The sequence below is a fragment of the Euprymna scolopes genome, chromosome 17, assembly GCF_053919585.1.
Source record: "Euprymna scolopes isolate OS-2025 chromosome 17, ASM5391958v1, whole genome shotgun sequence".
In the NCBI taxonomy this organism is placed as follows: Eukaryota; Metazoa; Mollusca; class Cephalopoda; order Sepiida; family Sepiolidae; genus Euprymna; species Euprymna scolopes.
In genome coordinates this window covers 120,453,830-120,472,893 of record NC_136498.1, presented here as the reverse complement: position 1 = coordinate 120,472,893, position 19,064 = coordinate 120,453,830, and the positions used below count along the sequence as shown (strand labels likewise).

At 30.1% G+C, this 19,064-nt stretch overlaps 1 protein-coding gene across 2 annotated transcripts in view; it reads right to left on the bottom strand.

Moving 5' to 3' along the window:
• LOC145296943 (eukaryotic translation initiation factor 2A-like) overlaps window positions 1–19,064 on the bottom strand; it is a 73,466-nt gene that overhangs the window by 36,259 nt on the left and 18,143 nt on the right. For both annotated transcript variants that reach the window (XM_080143155.1, XM_080143156.1), the window contains exons 4-6: window positions 7,712–7,827; window positions 6,044–6,143; window positions 1,343–1,425 (exon numbers count right to left, since the gene is read on the bottom strand). In XM_080143155.1, coding sequence (XP_079999281.1) covers window positions 1,343–1,425; window positions 6,044–6,143; window positions 7,712–7,827 — 299 coding nt within the window. The remainder of the gene's footprint in view (window positions 1–1,342; window positions 1,426–6,043; window positions 6,144–7,711; window positions 7,828–19,064) is intronic.

Below are 19,064 nucleotides of genomic sequence, written 5' to 3'. Positions count from 1 at the left end.
CTCACATTAACTGACCTTGTGTCTAACTGTCCTCGTGGAGAGGCAAGTAAATAGGAACTTAACTAAAAACTGAGCACCTTCTACAAATAATTAAATATTGATTTTGTATTTTTATTTATATATATATATATATATATATATATATATATATATATATATATATATATATATATATATATATATAATTGGGTAGATTAATGTCCATTCGATTATAATCCGCTGAAAAAAATGTTAAAAAAAAGACTAAAAAAATATATTGGGAGTGTATGTGGGGGGGGGGCGTTACTGCTCGCATATGTGAAGCAAAAAAAATCATTTCACTTTTTTTCTTTTTTTAAACAAAACACTGTTTAATTCACCGTTAAAAACTAATGTAATGGATAGAAGTGCATACATTACATATTTGTTTTTCAACTATATTTTTAAAATTTGACCAAAAATAACGCCGGATTGCTTTAAAATTATATATTCTGATAACCGAATAGCTCTAGTTAAGCTAATTATGTTCTGATAACATGAGCTCCAACTAAATATGTAAGAACATTTTTTTTATATTCATATTTTAATTTTTTTTAAATTTGTTCTGGAATAAAAAACAAAACAAAAAAAGTTTACGGCAAAGTAATTAATATCAGCGATATTAAAGCTGCTGCTGCTTCTACAGATCGTTTTTAGATACTTTTTAAAAATAGAACGATTTTTTCCAGGTATCATGATTTTAAATTGCTCGGTAACACAAGAGAAAGCCGGTTACATTTTTATTTTTAACGAATAAATGTAGTAAAAAGATTGATTTATTTAAAAGTGGGTGTCCAAAGAATTTTTTTTTTTCAAAATTTTCCATACTCGTCATGTTGAAGTCTTTTTTATCACAACAAAAAAAAAAAAAATGAGCTGTCAAAAGAATTTTGGACAACCGAATCTATTAAAAGTGATATTTCTTCTTGTTAATTTCCAAATTTCATGACTAAATTCTTAAGAGAAACACGGTACGACCATTTACAAATCGGGGGGGGGGGGTCATTACAAAATTTTACTGAAAATGCTGTTTTATGATGTTAACATTTTTATCACTTTATTTGCTTAAAATTCTTAAAATATATAATGTACATTATTATTTATTAATTTATTTGAAAGTATATTCATTTTCGAACAAAACGGTTGTATTTTGAGGACATAAGATGCTTTGGTTTTTAAAATATGAGGATTTTAGCAGAACCCCCTTGAAATTCGTAATTATCCAAAGCGTTTTATCGTCCATGTGTATTGCTAATTTGAGTCCTTATGTACTTCAAAATTGCTCACAAAGTTATGAATAAATAAAATATTAAATAAAACATACCAAAACTGCCATTCTCGTAAAATTCCACGTCGTTGTTGTGCAAACGGGTCATAATTTTATCATCAGGGCTCCATTGCGGTTTCCTGCAAAATATTAAGAATTCATATTCGTGTGATACATCTATTTCGCGTAATATAATTGTGATACTGACAATGTTAACCCCTCCCCAAGTGTTGTGAAGAAAAAAAGAAAAGGTATAAAGAAAAAAAAAAAAGGAAATAAGTTTGTCGTGTGAACAAAAGTATGATGTAGTGGCTCGAAATGTTATTCAATAAAAATCATAAAATTTAATTTACTCAATTAAAAAAAACTTGATCAATTTCTATGATTTTTGGAATATGACATTTTCATTCGATGATGGCCACATACATCATAAAGATTTTTCTTTATTTTTTAATATTAAGAATCCAAAAATGCATATTAAAATGGAAAATGCTTTATTAAACCGCGCTATTTTTAAGTAGTATTTCCAAGTTAAAGTTTTATATCTTTTTTTATTAAATTGTTAGGTGAAAGTACAGGATAGTTACAAAATACCTCCTCTCCCCATGTTAAGAATGGCTTTCTAAATAATATTATTTCAGCACAGTTCAATAAGTGTACAGTACCTAAATTCTTAAGAATCCAAAAATGCTTATAAAAATGGAAAACGCCTTACCATGTTAAGAATAGCTTTCTAAATAATAACATTATTATTTCAGCATGGTTCAATAAGTGCACAAGTACCTAAATTCTTAAGAATCCAAAAATGCTTATAAAAATGGAAAACGCGTTACCATGTTAAGAATAGCTTTCTAAATAATAACATTATTATTTCAGCATGGTTCAATAAGTGCACAAGTACCTAAATTCTTAAGAATCCAAAAATGCTTATAAAAATGGAAAACGCCTTACCATGTTAAGAATAGCTTTCTAAATAACATTATTATTTCAGCGTGGTTCAATAAGTGCACAAGTACCTAAATTCTTAAGAATCCAAAAATGCTTATAAAAATGGAAAACGCCTTACCATGTTAAGAATAGCTTTCTAAATAACATTATTATTTCAGCATGGTTCAATAAGTGCACAAGTACCTAAATTCTTAAGAATCCAAAAATGCTTATAAAAATGGAAAACGCCTTACCATGTTAAGAATAGCTTTCTAAATAACATTATTATTTCAGTATGGTTCAATAAGTGCACAAGTACCTAAATTCTTAAGAATCCAAAAATGCTTATAAAAATGGAAAACGCCTTACCATGTTAAGAATAGCTTTCTAAATAACATTATTATTTCAGTATGGTTCAATAAGTGCACAAGTACCTAAATTCTTAAGAATCCAAAAATGCTTATAAAAATGGAAAACGCCTTACCATGTTAAGAATAGCTTTCTAAATAATAACATTATTATTTCAGTATGGTTCAATAAGTGCACAAGTACCTAAATTCTTAAGAATCCAAAAATGCTTATAAAAATGGAAAACGCCTTACCATGTTAAGAATAGCTTTCTAAATAACATTATTATTTCAGCATGGTTCAATAAGTGCACAAGTACCTAAATTCTTAAGAATCCAAAAATGCTTATAAAAATGGAAAACGCCTTACCATGTTAAGAATAGCTTTCTAAATAACATTATTATTTCAGTATGGTTCAATAAGTGCACAAGTACCTAAATTCTTAAGAATCCAAAAATGCTTATAAAAATGGAAAACGCCTTACCATGTTAAGAATAGCTTTCTAAATAACATTATTATTTCAGCATGGTTCAATAAGTGCACAAGTACCTAAATTCTTAAGAATCCAAAAATGCTTATAAAAATGGAAAACGCCTTACCATGTTAAGAATAGCTTTCTAAATAACATTATTATTTCAGTATGGTTCAATAAGTGCACAAGTACCTAAATTCTTAAGAATCCAAAAATGCTTATAAAAATGGAAAACGCCTTACCATGTTAAGAATAGCTTTCTAAATAACATTATTATTTCAGCGTGGTTCAATAAGTGCACAAGTACCTAAATTCTTAAGAATCCAAAAATGCTTATAAAAATGGAAAACGCCTTACCATGTTAAGAATAGCTTTCTAAATAACATTATTATTTCAGCGTGGTTCAATAAGTGCACAAGTACCTAAATTCTTAAGAATCCAAAAATGCTTATAAAAATGGAAAACGCCTTACCATGTTAAGAATAGCTTTCTAAATAACATTATTATTTCAGCATGGTTCAATAAGTGCACAAGTACCTAAATTCTTAAGAATCCAAAAATGCTTATAAAAATGGAAAACGCCTTACCATGTTAAGAATAGCTTTCTAAATAACATTATTATTTCAGTATGGTTCAATAAGTGCACAAGTACCTAAATTCTTAAGAATCCAAAAATGCTTATAAAAATGGAAAACGCCTTACCATGTTAAGAATAGCTTTCTAAATAACATTATTATTTCAGCATGGTTCAATAAGTGCACAAGTACCTAAATTCTTAAGAATCCAAAAATGCTTATAAAAATGGAAAACGCCTTACCATGTTAAGAATAGCTTTCTAAATAACATTATTATTTCAGTATGGTTCAATAAGTGCACAAGTACCTAAATTCTTAAGAATCCAAAAATGCTTATAAAAATGGAAAACGCCTTACCATGTTAAGAATAGCTTTCTAAATAATAACATTATTATTTCAGTATGGTTCAATAAGTGCACAAGTACCTAAATTCTTAAGAATCCAAAAATGCTTATAAAAATGGAAAACGCCTTACCATGTTAAGAATAGCTTTCTAAATAACATTATTATTTCAGCATGGTTCAATAAGTGCACAAGTACCTAAATTCTTAAGAATCCAAAAATGCTTATAAAAATGGAAAACGCCTTACCATGTTAAGAATAGCTTTCTAAATAACATTATTATTTCAGTATGGTTCAATAAGTGCACAAGTACCTAAATTCTTAAGAATCCAAAAATGCTTATAAAAATGGAAAACGCCTTACCATGTTAAGAATAGCTTTCTAAATAATAACATTATTATTTCAGTATGGTTCAATAAGTGCACAAGTACCTAAATTCTTAAGAATCCAAAAATGCTTATAAAAATGGAAAACGCCTTACCATGTTAAGAATAGCTTTCTAAATAACATTATTATTTTAGCGTGGTTCAATAAGTGCACAAGTACCTAAATTCTTAAGAATCCAAAAATGCTTATAAAAATGGAAAACGCCTTACCATGTTAAGAATAGCTTTCTGAATAACATTATTATTTCAGTATGGTTCAATAAGTGCACAAGTACCTAAATTCTTAAGAATCCAAAAATGCTTATAAAAATGGAAAACGCCTTACCATGTTAAGAATAGCTTTCTAAATAACATTATTATTTCAGCATGGTTCAATAAGTGCACAAGTACCTAAATTCTTAAGAATCCAAAAATGCTTATAAAAATGGAAAACGCCTTACCATGTTAAGAATAGCTTTCTAAATAACATTATTATTTCAGCGTGGTTCAATAAGTGCACAAGTACCTAAATTCTTAAGAATCCAAAAATGCTTATAAAAATGGAAAACGCCTTACCATGTTAAGAATAGCTTTCTAAATAACATTATTATTTCAGTATGGTTCAATAAGTGCACAAGTACCTAAATTCTTAAGAATCCAAAAATGCTTATAAAAATGGAAAACGCCTTACCATGTTAAGAATAGCTTTCTAAATAACATTATTATTTCAGCATGGTTCAATAAGTGCACAAGTACCTAAATTTTTAAGAATCCAAAAATGCTTATAAAAATGGAAAACGCCTTACCATGTTAAGAATAGCTTTCTAAATAACATTATTATTTCAGTATGGTTCAATAAGTGCACAAGTACCTAAATTCTTAAGAATCCAGAAATGTTTATAAAAATGGAAAACGCCTTACCATGTTAAGAATAGCTTTCTAAATAACATTATTATTTCAGTATGGTTCAATAAGTGCACAAGTACCTAAATTCTTAAGAATCCAAAAATGCTTATAAAAATGGAAAACGCCTTACCATGTTAAGAATAGCTTTCTAAATAACATTATTATTTCAGCATGGTTCAATAAGTGCACAAGTACCTAAATTCTTAAGAATCCAAAAATGCTTATAAAAATGGAAAACGCCTTACCATGTTAAGAATAGCTTTCTAAATAACATTATTATTTCAGTATGGTTCAATAAGTGCACAAGTACCTAAATTCTTAAGAATCCAAAAATGCTTATAAAAATGGAAAACGCCTTACCATGTTAAGAATAGCTTTCTAAATAACATTATTATTTCAGCGTGGTTCAATAAGTGCACAAGTACCTAAATTCTTAAGAATCCAAAAATGCTTATAAAAATGGAAAACGCCTTACCATGTTAAGAATAGCTTTCTAAATAACATTATTATTTCAGCGTGGTTCAATAAGTGCACAAGTACCTAAATTCTTAAGAATCCAAAAATGTTTATAAAAATGGAAAACGCCTTACCATGTTAAGAATAGCTTTCTAAATAACATTATTATTTCAGCATGGTTCAATAAGTGCACAAGTACCTAAATTCTTAAGAATCCAAAAATGCTTATAAAAATGGAAAACGCCTTACCATGTTAAGAATAGCTTTCTAAATAATAACATTATTATTTCAGCGTGGTTCAATAAGTGCGCAAGTACCTAAATTCTTAAGAATCCAAAAATGCTTATAAAAATGGAAAACGCCTTACCATTCTCCCATTCTTTTGTGATTAAATCCTTTAATTAATTCACCTGTTGTCATGTTCCATACGATCAGATTTGGCTTATCTTTGTCAGCTTTTGTTTGGGCTGCAGAAAGAGAAAGAAACAAATGAGAGACCACATAAATATCATAAATCATAGCAAAACAATTGAAGACCGTCTAACTACAATATTTTTAATCAACTTTCATGCTGTGATTTAAGTGCAATATATGTAAATCAGTTTAGTTTTAGGTCATCCACCTAGGCATAACCACCTCCGAAATTTTAAAATCCTTTGCGTGAATACCTAAAAATTGGTAAAAATCAATTTTTGTTTTTAACTCTTATTCACTTCAAACAAGTCATATTGTCACTATTTGGGACCATATCGACAGGGAATACTATGTAGGGAGTTGAACAGCGAGATGGCTGTTCACATTATACTTGAGCTTCTGCATGTCAATGCAGTCAGGAAAGCAGGAAACAAGGAGGGAATTCCCAAATCTAGCATTCTGAGGGAAGAAACTATTAGAGTAGAAGGCTTTCTAGAATCTAGGGATCTCAACAGTGAAGGGGTGGGTTTTTGCTACTTATTGGATTTGTCGGGAGTATTTATGTGCAGGGGGCACAAGTGCTACGAGTTTGTCAGAGCACGTTCCATTAAAATGCAAATTTTTTATCAAGAAAATTGGAAACATTCATCCAGGTGGAGTCAAATATTGTTGCTGTGGTAACCGACTTGACTCCTTCATAATCTCAAGCCATTCATTGCAGTTTTAGTCTTTTTTTTTGCTTGCCTTATTGCAGAAAAATTACAACAAATTTAAAAGACTGGTGGCTGCTCTGACGATTGTTGGCCATTGCAAACTTTTGCTTCAAACAAATCTTAGTTTGTTTGAAGCAAAAGTTTTACGACTGGATGTGCTTCCTAACACCAACCCCGTCAAAGGTTGGCGTGTTATGAGGCCAAAGTTCTCAGCTAACCAGGCCATTTTGCTTGTCTATTTTCAAGAATATCATCATCAGCACAATCATGTTGGATCTAATAAAAAAACATGGTAACCAATGTGATCATGTGATAATCTTAAGCTATTCATCGCAGTTTTGTTTTTATATAAAAAAAAAAAATTAAAAAAAAAAAAATAACTATGAGATGAGAAGAACAGATTTTGTTTTAAGAAATTCTTTTATTTTCAATTAGCCTGGGTGCCCGGTGTTTGGAGGGGTGTGTTGAGCAGGAAAAAAAAAAAAAAAAAAAAAAAAAAAAAAAAAAAAAAAAAGGTAGTAGGCAGGCAGGCTCGAACCTGTACCGCAAAGGAGGAAAAAAATGCGAAAAATAGAAAAAAATTGACATCTTTGCCATTGCGTCTATCACCAAACTGGAATTGGCGAAGGTTTAAATTAAGGCTAATCAATCAAAAAGAGGGGATGACTTTCGAAAATATCGGCAAAAAAAAACCAAAAAAAAACGACCCCTCCCTCTAGAAAAGTGCCCAGTTGAGAGTGAAGGAATTAATGTTTTTAGCCAATTTTTCGATATTTGTCGTCCAAAGAGTCGACCTTCAAAACGATACCAATCTCGTAAAAATCCGTTGCCTCTGTCCAAAGTTTTAGGTACACATATATACATACATACATTTAAACAGACAGGTGAGATTTATAGAGTATACTTACAAGCAACATCTATGGACACTAGATACGTTCCGAGTGGAGAGAAGGAGATCCCAGCTGTTTTGGAACGTTCAATTGTTTGAATTTTCTTATACTTGGAAGTTTCCACAATGTGAATTCTGGAAAAAAAAAAAAAAAAATTCCAAAAATTTATTTTTAACTAAAATTGCTAAGTAGGTACTACTTTTACAACTGTCGACCCTTTTTTATATGTATTTGCCAAATCAAGATGTCTGGAAAAAATATTTAATGTTTCAATATCTTCAAATATTTATTCATAGCATTTGCATGCTGTAGATTTATGTTTGTAGCATTGGATGCATTAGGTGTGCAGATCTTAACATTATTTGTGGTGGTGGTGGATGATTCATGAAGTACACATTTTCCAAATGGTTCAAGATGACCATGAACAGCTGTATAGTTTGAATAAAACAAAAGATGTGCTGGATGTATTTTTAACAAAAACATTATCCACTATTATGTTCCGAGATTTCTTGTTTTAAAATGATAGACATTTAATTCAAGAAAGAGAAGTCAGTTTGTCATACTGAATTGGTTGCAGAACTGTTCACAATAAAAATATTCAATAAAACTCTATAATTCGATAAATTCATTTTTACTTGTAATTATTTTTCTACTGGATCATTTTTCATAATTTTTGGAATTTATACTAATTTAGACATGGCATGTAAGTATATTATGTTTTAATCTGAAATTTAAAAGATCCTTAATCAACACAAACACCGAAAATTCTATTAGAAGTTAGAGGTTGGGAGTATGTGGCAGGAAGTCGGAAATAAGATGTGGCAAAGAAGAGAAAAAGTCTGTAAGCTGACTGTGTTTGGACATTTTTCAAAACTCCATCTTTATTTATCCCTTCAAGGATTAGGTTGGTTGATTGGTTGTTTTTGTTTTACGGCATGTCAACCTTTTTCAGGTTATTTAATGCCGAATCTAGTTATTTTGAGGAACGATTTTTAATGGAGTATATTTTTTTTTTTTTTTATTTACGTCAGATTCTATTTAACCCATTGGGACCCTAACAGGTACTACCACTCCACATAATTCTGTAAAAGAATAAATCGAAGAACATAAGCAGAATTGAAGAACAATGTTGTTGGCACTTTTTTATTTTATTTTGAAACTGAATCCATAGTTGAATCTACAAGGAAAGAGGAAGACACAAAAAACTTCAGCTGCTACATCATCACTATGACCACCTTTAAAAAATAGACATCACTATGTAATGAGCCACCTACTACTATGTATCAAGGAGACCAACAGCTGTTTCTGTTGAGAAAAATAAAAATGAACAATCTATGATGATCAAAGAAATCTCCCATGCTATGCTTGATTTGTGTCTCAAGCACATCCTTGAAATCCAATGGTGGGATGGTGCATGATATCAAGTTGTAGTGGAAACGGTTTTAGAGAACAGAAGAGATCATTCTTCACTTGATTATGAAAACAATTTAAATGAGACAATCTGGTTGGAGGTTTACAAGATTGCCAAAAAAATTGGAATGTTAGGAAGATTTCCATCATTCAACTAATTATAAGAGCAACCGGGCTCATGAAAAAGAATTTCAAAAACTACCTGGCAAATATACTCAGTGAACCAAGTGCAAGAGAAGTACAAACAATTGCACTTAAAAGAGATGGTTAGAATCTTAGGGTTTCTCGGTTGGAATGTGTGAGATAGTGGATGAATGTCTGCCATCCAGTAGGATGACCCATCCCTAGTTAGAATAAAATAAGAAAATTAAAAAATAAGGCTAAAGAATGCAGTAGCCAATACATTGTGGCAATAAAACTAAAAGAAAATTAGTTTGAATTAGTGAAAATAATTTTTCAAGTGATTTTCCAAACACCTACAGGCTTTTTCTCTTTTTCGTCACATCTTACTCCCAACTTCCTGCCACATATTTCTAACTTCTAATAGAATTTTCTGTGCTTGCGTAGATTGTTAATCTTTTAAACCTATGTATTGCTAGTGAAAACATAACATACTTACGTGTTGTCTAAATTAGTACAAATTCCAAAAATTATGAAAAATGATCCAAAAGAAAAATAATTTCAAATAAAAAAAAAAAGAAAACTTATTGAATTAAGCTTTATCATGTTTACAAGTGGAAGAGCTGTGCGACCAATTCAGTATGACAAACTGACTTATCTCCCTTGAATTAAATTATGGGTCTGCCATTTGAAAACAAAAAATCCCAGAACATAATTGTGGATGATTTTTTGTTAAAAAATACATCTAGCACATCTGCTTTATTCAAACCATACATCGTCATTTCGGGTTTGTATTACAGTACACATACATTCGAAAAAGTTGTCAAAAAACAAATACATAACAAATAAATGTTATCAAAGGCAAGATAAGTTACTTTTCTACCAAACTGGATATATTTTTCGTTTTTTTATTCAATGTAACATATTTATTCAGCTCGAAAACCATACAGTGTTTACCGATGTATTGGAACATTCAAGATGGCGTCTGATTCTCTCTTTAACACGGTAAGTTTGGGAAAAGATGTTATAAATAAAAAACCGGATAAAATACTGTTAAAAACTCGCTCAATATATGTTACCGTGACATAGGTTGACATATATTCGGCGGGTTTTTAATAGTATTTTGTATAGTTTTTTATTTATAACACCTTTTTCCAAACTTACGGTGTTAAAGAGAGTGTGAAACGCCATCTTGAATTTTCGAATACATTGGTAAACACTATGTTTTTCGAGCTGAATAAATATGTTACATTGAATAAAAACACAAAAAATATATCCAGTTTGGCAGAAAAGTAACTTATCTTGCCTTTGATAACATTTATTTGTTATATATTTGTTTTTTGACAACTTTTTCGAATCTATGTGTACAGTAATACAAACCCGTCATTTCTAACAATTTGGAAAATGTGTGCTTCATCTGGAAACCATGATAAATAACGTGTTGAGATATGCACACCTAATGCATAAAAAAATAAATTAAAATAAATAAATTAAAAAATATGTAAATAAAATTTTGTTTATATTTTTAAAAACGATCAATGACATTTTTATAAAACTGAACATGATTTAAAAAATATTTTTTAAATAAAATACTATGCATTGAAAAAAATAAAAAAATAAAAAAAAAAGATATAATAGATATGTTTTGAAGTGTCCAGAAACATTTTCTCATGGCCTTGAACTATTTATGATAAAGCAAAAAAAAAAGCTCAGATCATAAACGTGGTTCCGTTTTCATTTTGTATTCATGTAGCAACGTTCACAATTTGAACAGAACATTGAAAACCCACAAACATAGGCTAAAACAATATATATATATATATATTTGGTAAAACAGGTAATTAGTAAAAACTTGAAGAGAGTGCTCAATACTATTGCAGAGCAAATATGTTTTTTATTTTTTTATTACCGTTTTATCTGTTTGGTTACATATGTTTCAGATGTTGGATCATATTTACGATCCGACAGCTTTGTCAGGCCTCGCAGAAGTGGTTGTTAGTCATTGGGGGGGGGGGGGGGGAAAGAAAAGAGGAAGGAAAGGGAAGGGAGGAGAGGCGGGTGTTGACAATATTTCAGTTTTGAAGGATCAAGATACATTCGATTGTATTGTGTGTGTGGGGGTAGCAGATTCAGGTAGGCATGGGTGGAGATATATGGATATAGTGAGGGGGAGGTGGAGAGAGGATGATAAAGAGAAGAGTGATATAATAGGTTGAAAATATTCAAAAGATTAGAATCATTGAATTTCAACAAGGATCGTTGATAGTGCTCAATCAAAGAGAGCAAATTTATAATTTTTTTATTTTCTTCATGTAAATATAGTCATATCTTGCTACGATATTGCACACTGTTTCTGTCATTATTTATCTCGTCAGGCAAGAAAAAATTTTGAAAATTATTTCTTCACAGGAAAAAAATATTTTACCATGTCTAACATAGTATGGTTTAACATTCTTACGTAAGAACGTTTAACCATGCTATATGTTAGACATGGTAAAATAGTTTTCTCCTCTAAAATTAAAAAAAAAGGTTTAAGAACTTTTTAAATTTTCTTACTTTTAAAATTTTTTTCTTGCCTGATAAGATCAATAATGATCAAAACAGTTTGTACATCATAGCAAGATATGACTATATTTACATAAAGAAAATAAAAAAAATTATATAATAATTTTTTTATCTTGATAAATTTTGTTTTGTTGAAGATTAACTTTTTGATAACATACACACACACATATATATATATATATATATATATATATATATATATATATATATATAGTGTATATTTAGGCAGCATGTTCTCCTTTAAGCATATGTTGTTAAACAGCACAGCATTTTCTTGTTTGACAATTTTCCGTTTTATTTTTTCCAGTTTTCGAATAATCCTTTTTGTGTTATATGTAAAATGGTGTAAAAGTGTTCCGTAGTCTGCGAGCGCTTTCGGCGTTTCCGCCATCGTCTGGCTGGTTATATAAAAAGTCGTTTTAAAATTACGTCGAATGATAAGGTCATGTTTTAAAATTACATCGTACTATAAAGGAAAGGGATAATAATCCGTCACCCATAAATATATTTTACTGTAACCAGTTACATAAAAACTATCACATAGACGAAAGGGTCTTAAAAGACATAATTCGACGATATGTATCTCCCAGCAGCGGTAGAGGGTTGAAGTTCATTATCTATTATAAAAAACGGAAAACGACTAATCTCGTAATTAATAACAATATTTCGCAAGCGGACAAAGTGTTGGAAAAGAACAATGTAATTTATCAATTTAATTGCCCAATAGGAGAGTGTATCTCTAACTGTTCCTCTTACATTGGTCATACTACCAACACGTTGTCCCGTAGACTAACACTTCATCTTTCCGATACTAGCTCTATCGCGCAACATTTAAAAAAACATGGCTGCTAGCATTCTCAATTTAGAAACATCATGATAGAAAATACCAAAATTTTACAAACAGACTCTAACGTTAGGAGACTGAAGGTGTTGGAGGCATTGTATATAAAAGTGAGACAACCCAAAATAAACAATATAAATTATGAATCCAGCAAAAAATATTTTAAAATGCCTCTGTTAATGTATATATAAAAAATATATATATAAAAAAATGTATATATATAAAAAAAAACAAAAAAAAACTGTCCAAGAAATTTGTATATAAATAGCCCACATAAACCAAAAACGATCTTATAGTACGATGTAATTTTAAAACACGACCTTATCATTCGACGTAATTTTAAAACGACTTTTTATATAACCAGCCAGACGATGGCGGAAACGCCGAAAGCGCTCGCAGACTACGGAACACTTTTACACCATTTTACATATAACACAAGAAGGATTATTCGAAAACTGGAAAAAATAAAACGGAAAATTGTCAAACAAGAAAATGCTGTGCTGTTTAACAACATATATATATATATATATATCAGGGCTCTATGGATAAATTTATCTTAAGTTGACTTTTGACAACTAAATATTTTTGTTTACTAGTCAAAAAGAAAAGTTACTAGCCAAATCCACGTGATTTTTGGAATATGACATCTTCGTTCCGTGACAAGTACATACATCAAAGATTTTTCAGTATTTTTTTTTTAAATAAGTGTAATTCTAAATATGCATAGAATTTTATAAGATTGGAACGTATAAACATTTATATTTCTCCACATATTTTTTAAACAGCCTTTGTCAAAAAAGAAAAGAAAAAAAGTATATTGTCCTATTAACCCTTTTATTGTTTAAATAATTTGACTTTGTTCTATTTATTAAAAAAAGTCAAAAAAGTTTTTCACTCAGTAATGAGCTTTGAAAGATTGTCGTTAAAAAAAAAAAAAAAAAAAAAAAAAAAAAATGCCAAAAAGATAAGCATTTTATTATTTCTAGTCGCCACTTGGAAAATGCGACTCGCAATGTAAAGCCCTGTATATACACAGACTAGGTTGGTTGGTTGGTTGGTTTTGCTTTAGGGCATATCAACCCTTTTCAGATCATTTAATGCCGAATCCAGTGATTTTGAAGAAAAAACTTTTTAATAGAGTATATTTGTTTTTTTTCAAGTTGGTTTCTATTTAACCCATAGTTGGGACACCCTAACAGGTACTACCACTCTGGATCAGAGTAGATCTGGGAGCAATGGCAATTAAAGGATGGCTCCACACTCCACAAAGCCTGCAAGCTAAGGCCTAACCATCGGATATAGTTTAAGGTCATATCCAGGACCACACAGAGTAGGGGCACACAAATATTCCTTAATCCAAAGTGGCTAAAATATCTACACTCATTAAAATACCATGATCAGAGATTCATTAATTCAGAAACCATTTTATTTCTAAGTAACACTTCCAGATAACAAATTTCATAGATTTTTAGCTAAGAGCAAAATAGGGTTTGTTTTTTTTCACTTAGATCCCATTCCCACTTGGAGATCTACCCATTTGTTTTCAGTTATAAACAAACCGGAAAACAATGAGTGGCCTATTTATTTAGAAAGGGTTGGGAGGATCTTCCTAACCAAATTTTTATTTTTTTTTTTCCCCACTTCCCATCTCATCCCAATGAAATCCTTATAATATATATATAATATATATATATATTTGCGACCACTTTATAAATAACTATGCGTGTGCCACGAATTTCAGTGCTGACATGCTTACGATCTTGAGTAAGTTGCACTCCCCCCCTTATCATTTAAAAATTCTAGAGACTTTTTAAGTCTTTGAGACCTTCTCTTTGCAAGCAAAAAGAAAATCTTTTAGGACTTGATATAGTCTCTATGTAATTTTCCCCTCCCCGTTTATTTTTCATTTTTTTTTTTCCTCTCCCCACCATATTCATGAATTTTTTTTTTTTAAATTGTATTTTCCTCGATTTAGCTCTGTTGAGCGAGAAACAAAACCTGGTTAGCTAACCTTTATTTCATTTTTTAAATTATGTTGATTGGTCTGTATTATCATTATTAAATTCTGTACACCCTGAAAATTTTATATATATATATCTCAACAATAAAAATTTCCAATCAATTTGAGGATACCTTGAAGTAAATGTGGTATTGTGGTGACAGATGATTCTAGTTAAGAGTAGGATAGACATTTTTATTATTTTTGACCAAGGATGATAACCAACACCCATTTTCCCCCCACACTTTTGATGGCCTTATGCCTAATGCGTTGTAAATGAATTTTTGTATTTCGGCAAATAAATAATGCAAAGTGCACTGTTCTGAAGCTACACTTCATCTTCTCTGTCGTCATTCAGTAAAGGAAAAATCCTTATAGACTCCAAATCAAAGTGCATTTGAATTTTCACCAGCTTAAAAACTGACCCATTGTGGCGAGGCAAATAAAGAAGAACAATGTCAGAGAACAAGGAAATTCAAAATGGTAGCCATTCCCATAAAATCATTAAATGGAGTTTGGTCGTGTGGAGTGGTTGAATGAATTTTCTAGAATATATTTTTTTTTTTTTTACCATAACCAAATTGGGGTAATACTGAATCAGAATATGCTATATCGTTAAATATATCTTTGGTAAGTTCTGGGTTTTAGCAGAACATGCAAACCTACAGCTTTACTTTATAGAATAAATAAACGCTTTTTCTCACATATTTCATCAACTATCTGTTTATAGAAAAAAAAAAAAAACTTTTATAGTAGATATTAAAAACATACGCACAGGAAATTTATGACTGAGTTTATCAAAAATTTAAAAGGTTCGGAATAGTTAATAAATAAAATTTATTACAATTTGTACAGGAAAACCAAAAAGAAACTAGAACTTGAAAAACAAATGGATAGTTCTTAATTTAACCATAAATTTACCAACTTTTTTTGGGGGGGAGGTGAGAGGGGGGGGGGTAATTAGCATCGTTACATGGCCATAAAATCAAATGATATTTCTTCTCTAAAACCTAAACATCAATCAAGTTGAAGAACTGCACAAACAAGAAATAAATCATTTTTCATCATAAAAAATCCAGGTCATCTAAATCTTCCAAAATACAAAATTAAAAAAAAAACTCTTTCTTATTAAAAAAAAGACAAAAAAATATATAATCACTAGGGCTGTGACAACAGCATATTCTTTTCATTGTTTTGACTCTTGAGTATATATCCGTTAATATCTTATATGTTTTTGTATAGACAGATGTGGTTCTCGATTGATTACGTGTGTCTAACTGTGTCAGATATATGCCCGAGAGTCAAAAGAATGAAAAGAATATTCTGTTGTCACAGCCCTAATAATCATTCCAAATGTGACATTCTCATAAAAATAGAATAAATTTTTGTTAAAATTGAATGGTTTTACAACAAAAAGTTTAAAAAGGTTAACAATTCTAAGGAACAGGGTAAGAATTTTATGAAATCAAATAATATTTTTTTGTTTTCTGCAACGACCCGTGCCATGGTGGATTCAGTTGTAAAAATAACACTTTTCTGGAGGTTGAAGGTTCAAATCTTGAGTGCAGGCGATATTCAAAATACAATTGTAAATTGTAAATTATTTAAGATTTCTATCCAGTCATGGCTTACAGAATGACAGTATGCTATCCGCATGGATTAAATAAAGGGTTCTGTTTGAAATTCTGTGCATATAGACCCCTCCCCTCCCAGTTTGACAGATAGACCCCCTCCGACAGAAAGATTTTCAAGTTCGACAAGATACACCTAAAGAAAGTTGGAGGTTACATCAACCGAAACGTTGTGCAAAAAATACTCAGTATCAGAACAAATAAAATCTATAATAATAATATAATAATCAGAATAATCTAAATGATAAACAATGTTTTGTTTATTAGAGTTTAACACAACTGTTTACGCATTCTTAAAATTTAAAGAAAAAAAGAAATGATTTGATCTGATAAATATAATAAACGTAAATTTGCTTTCGTATTTGTTTACCATTTATGATGACCTTCAAATTTGTTTACCAGTTATGATGACCTTCAAATCATTTGCAAAGTCATTCGATGCTTCTCATTTAAAAAACTTTAAAAAAAAAAAAAGAAAGAAAAAATGCTTTTCCCAAAATATCAAGATGAAAATAAATAAAACTGGAACATTTACTACACTAGTATCTTTGTAGCAACCTTACATTATTTTGTCCCTTTCTATATATATTAGCATTACAAGTTGATTTTTTCTTTTTAGATAATTGTTATTTTATCAACTTGCTTGAAAAGAGCTATGTAAAAGATGCTTAAAACCGTTTGAATTATGCAAATACCATCAGGAGTTCAAAAGTTATGAGAATTTTAAGTGCCAAAATTTAGGCTTTTCCGTGGACATTTTTCTTTAGAAAAAGTGGGCTAAATTACGGACTTCAACATTTCAAGAAATTTAGTAATTTTGTCACCATTTATTTATTTTTCAAGCTAATCTCATGAAACTTGGCACTCTTATGTAAAATTGTGTGCTATTTCTAATTATACAGTCAAGTCTGATGTATCTCTTTACCATAAGCCATGAATTATAAATTAACATGTACAAATTTCAATTTTTTTTAAAGTGGCACATGGTATTATACAGTGGGTGTCTATTCATGAACAAAACTAAGTGTTAAATGGTATTTAAATATAGCTTTATTGAGAGTAGGAGTTTACTTGCCTCCCCGCTAAAGGAGAGCTTAATCTGGAGTGTAGCCATTGAATGCCTAAAGAACATTCATGGCTGATATTTACTACTCCCCTCAAAGAAAAGAAAAAAAGTTGAGTAGATATGAATTAATCTCAGAAATAAATCGAAGAAAATTTTTCATATAGATTTTGGATTTCTGTAAAAGATGGAAATTCCCATAGTCGACCAGAACTTATGCATTTTGGGACTAGTCCAATTTTCAATTTTGTAAATCCTCTCTCTCTGGCCCAAAATATGTCCCTATTTTCTTTGATGCAACCATAAATCGTACTCTACATGAATCTTCGATGTAGTTTTCACAGTACCAGGATACCAGGAATCCTGATAAGCAACAACTATATATTCACCAGTTGATAGTAATTTTCGTCATTTCTATTCTGTTGTTTTACTGAAAATTCAACTGTGTAAACAAAGAAATAAAACAGTAACTTTTTATCTTGTTTCAACCTTAACATTTACAATGATTACTTTTATAGGGTATGCTGAAAACGAATATCACATTTAAATTTTCTGCAAATAAGTAGTTTTCCGGATATTAAGCAATGTCATTTCTCATGTTATCACTGGTGGCCATCCTGGTATGCGTGAGTGCAACCCCAAGAAACTATGTGCAAACGCACATACCAAAATGGCTACCAGCAATAACATAAGAAATGACATTGCTTAATATCCAGAAAGCTACTTTTTTGCAGAAAATTTAAATGCGACATTCGTTTTCAGCATACCCGAAAATGTTGAGGTGGAAACAAGGTAAGAATTTACAAAATGCATCACAACGAAATTCTTTATCAAATCGCCTAATTATTATCATTGTTGTTATTTAGATATCCTCAGTTAAAAAAAAATCGGTTTTGTTTTACTGATTCAAAAAAAAAAAAAAAAATGGTCTTGACAAGGAGTTACAATAAAAAAAATTATACAAAATACTATTAGAAACCCACCCAATAAATGTCACGAGGACATTTATTGGTTGGATTTCTAAAAGTACTTTGTATATTTTTATGTCATTGTCGAGATTTGGAAGACATGAGATATCACGTGGCTATTTTTCTGGTGCTTGTGTAACGCTCAACACAAATTATCGAAATAAACAAACATTTTACAAAATACACTAAAAGCTTATCCAACTAGATAGAAGATTAACTTATCTTGCCTTTGGTAATATTTATTTGGGTACTTATGCACTTATGTTACCATGCTATTTTTTCGAATATTATTTTCAAGTTAAATTCAAGTTTCACAATCTCCTTTTTTTTTTTTTTAATTTTATCGAAAACACTTACGAAGCTTTAAAAATCTCATTTTTTTTTTCATCTAAAACACTAAACGCAAGGCCTTCATTATCCACAACAATAACAGACTAATACTACAAGAAATTCCCACTCATAATTTAAATGTAACATAAAAATAATAACTTCAATTTCTAATGCAATTAAGAATTTATTCAACACCAAATAACACCAATATATCTACTATTGTATAAAAAGAACTTTGTGTGTGTATGCGTGTAAGAGTTTGTTCCCTATGAACTTGAAAAATAGGTGAGCCAACTTTTATGAAATTCCACACAAAAGTACTTTTATGTACCTGGCAGTGTTCTTAGATAGGTTTTGTATCAGAATGTCTTCAATTAGTATTGATAATCAAAATAATACGATGAAAGAAGGAACAATCGATTTTGATCAAAGTTAACACCTTAC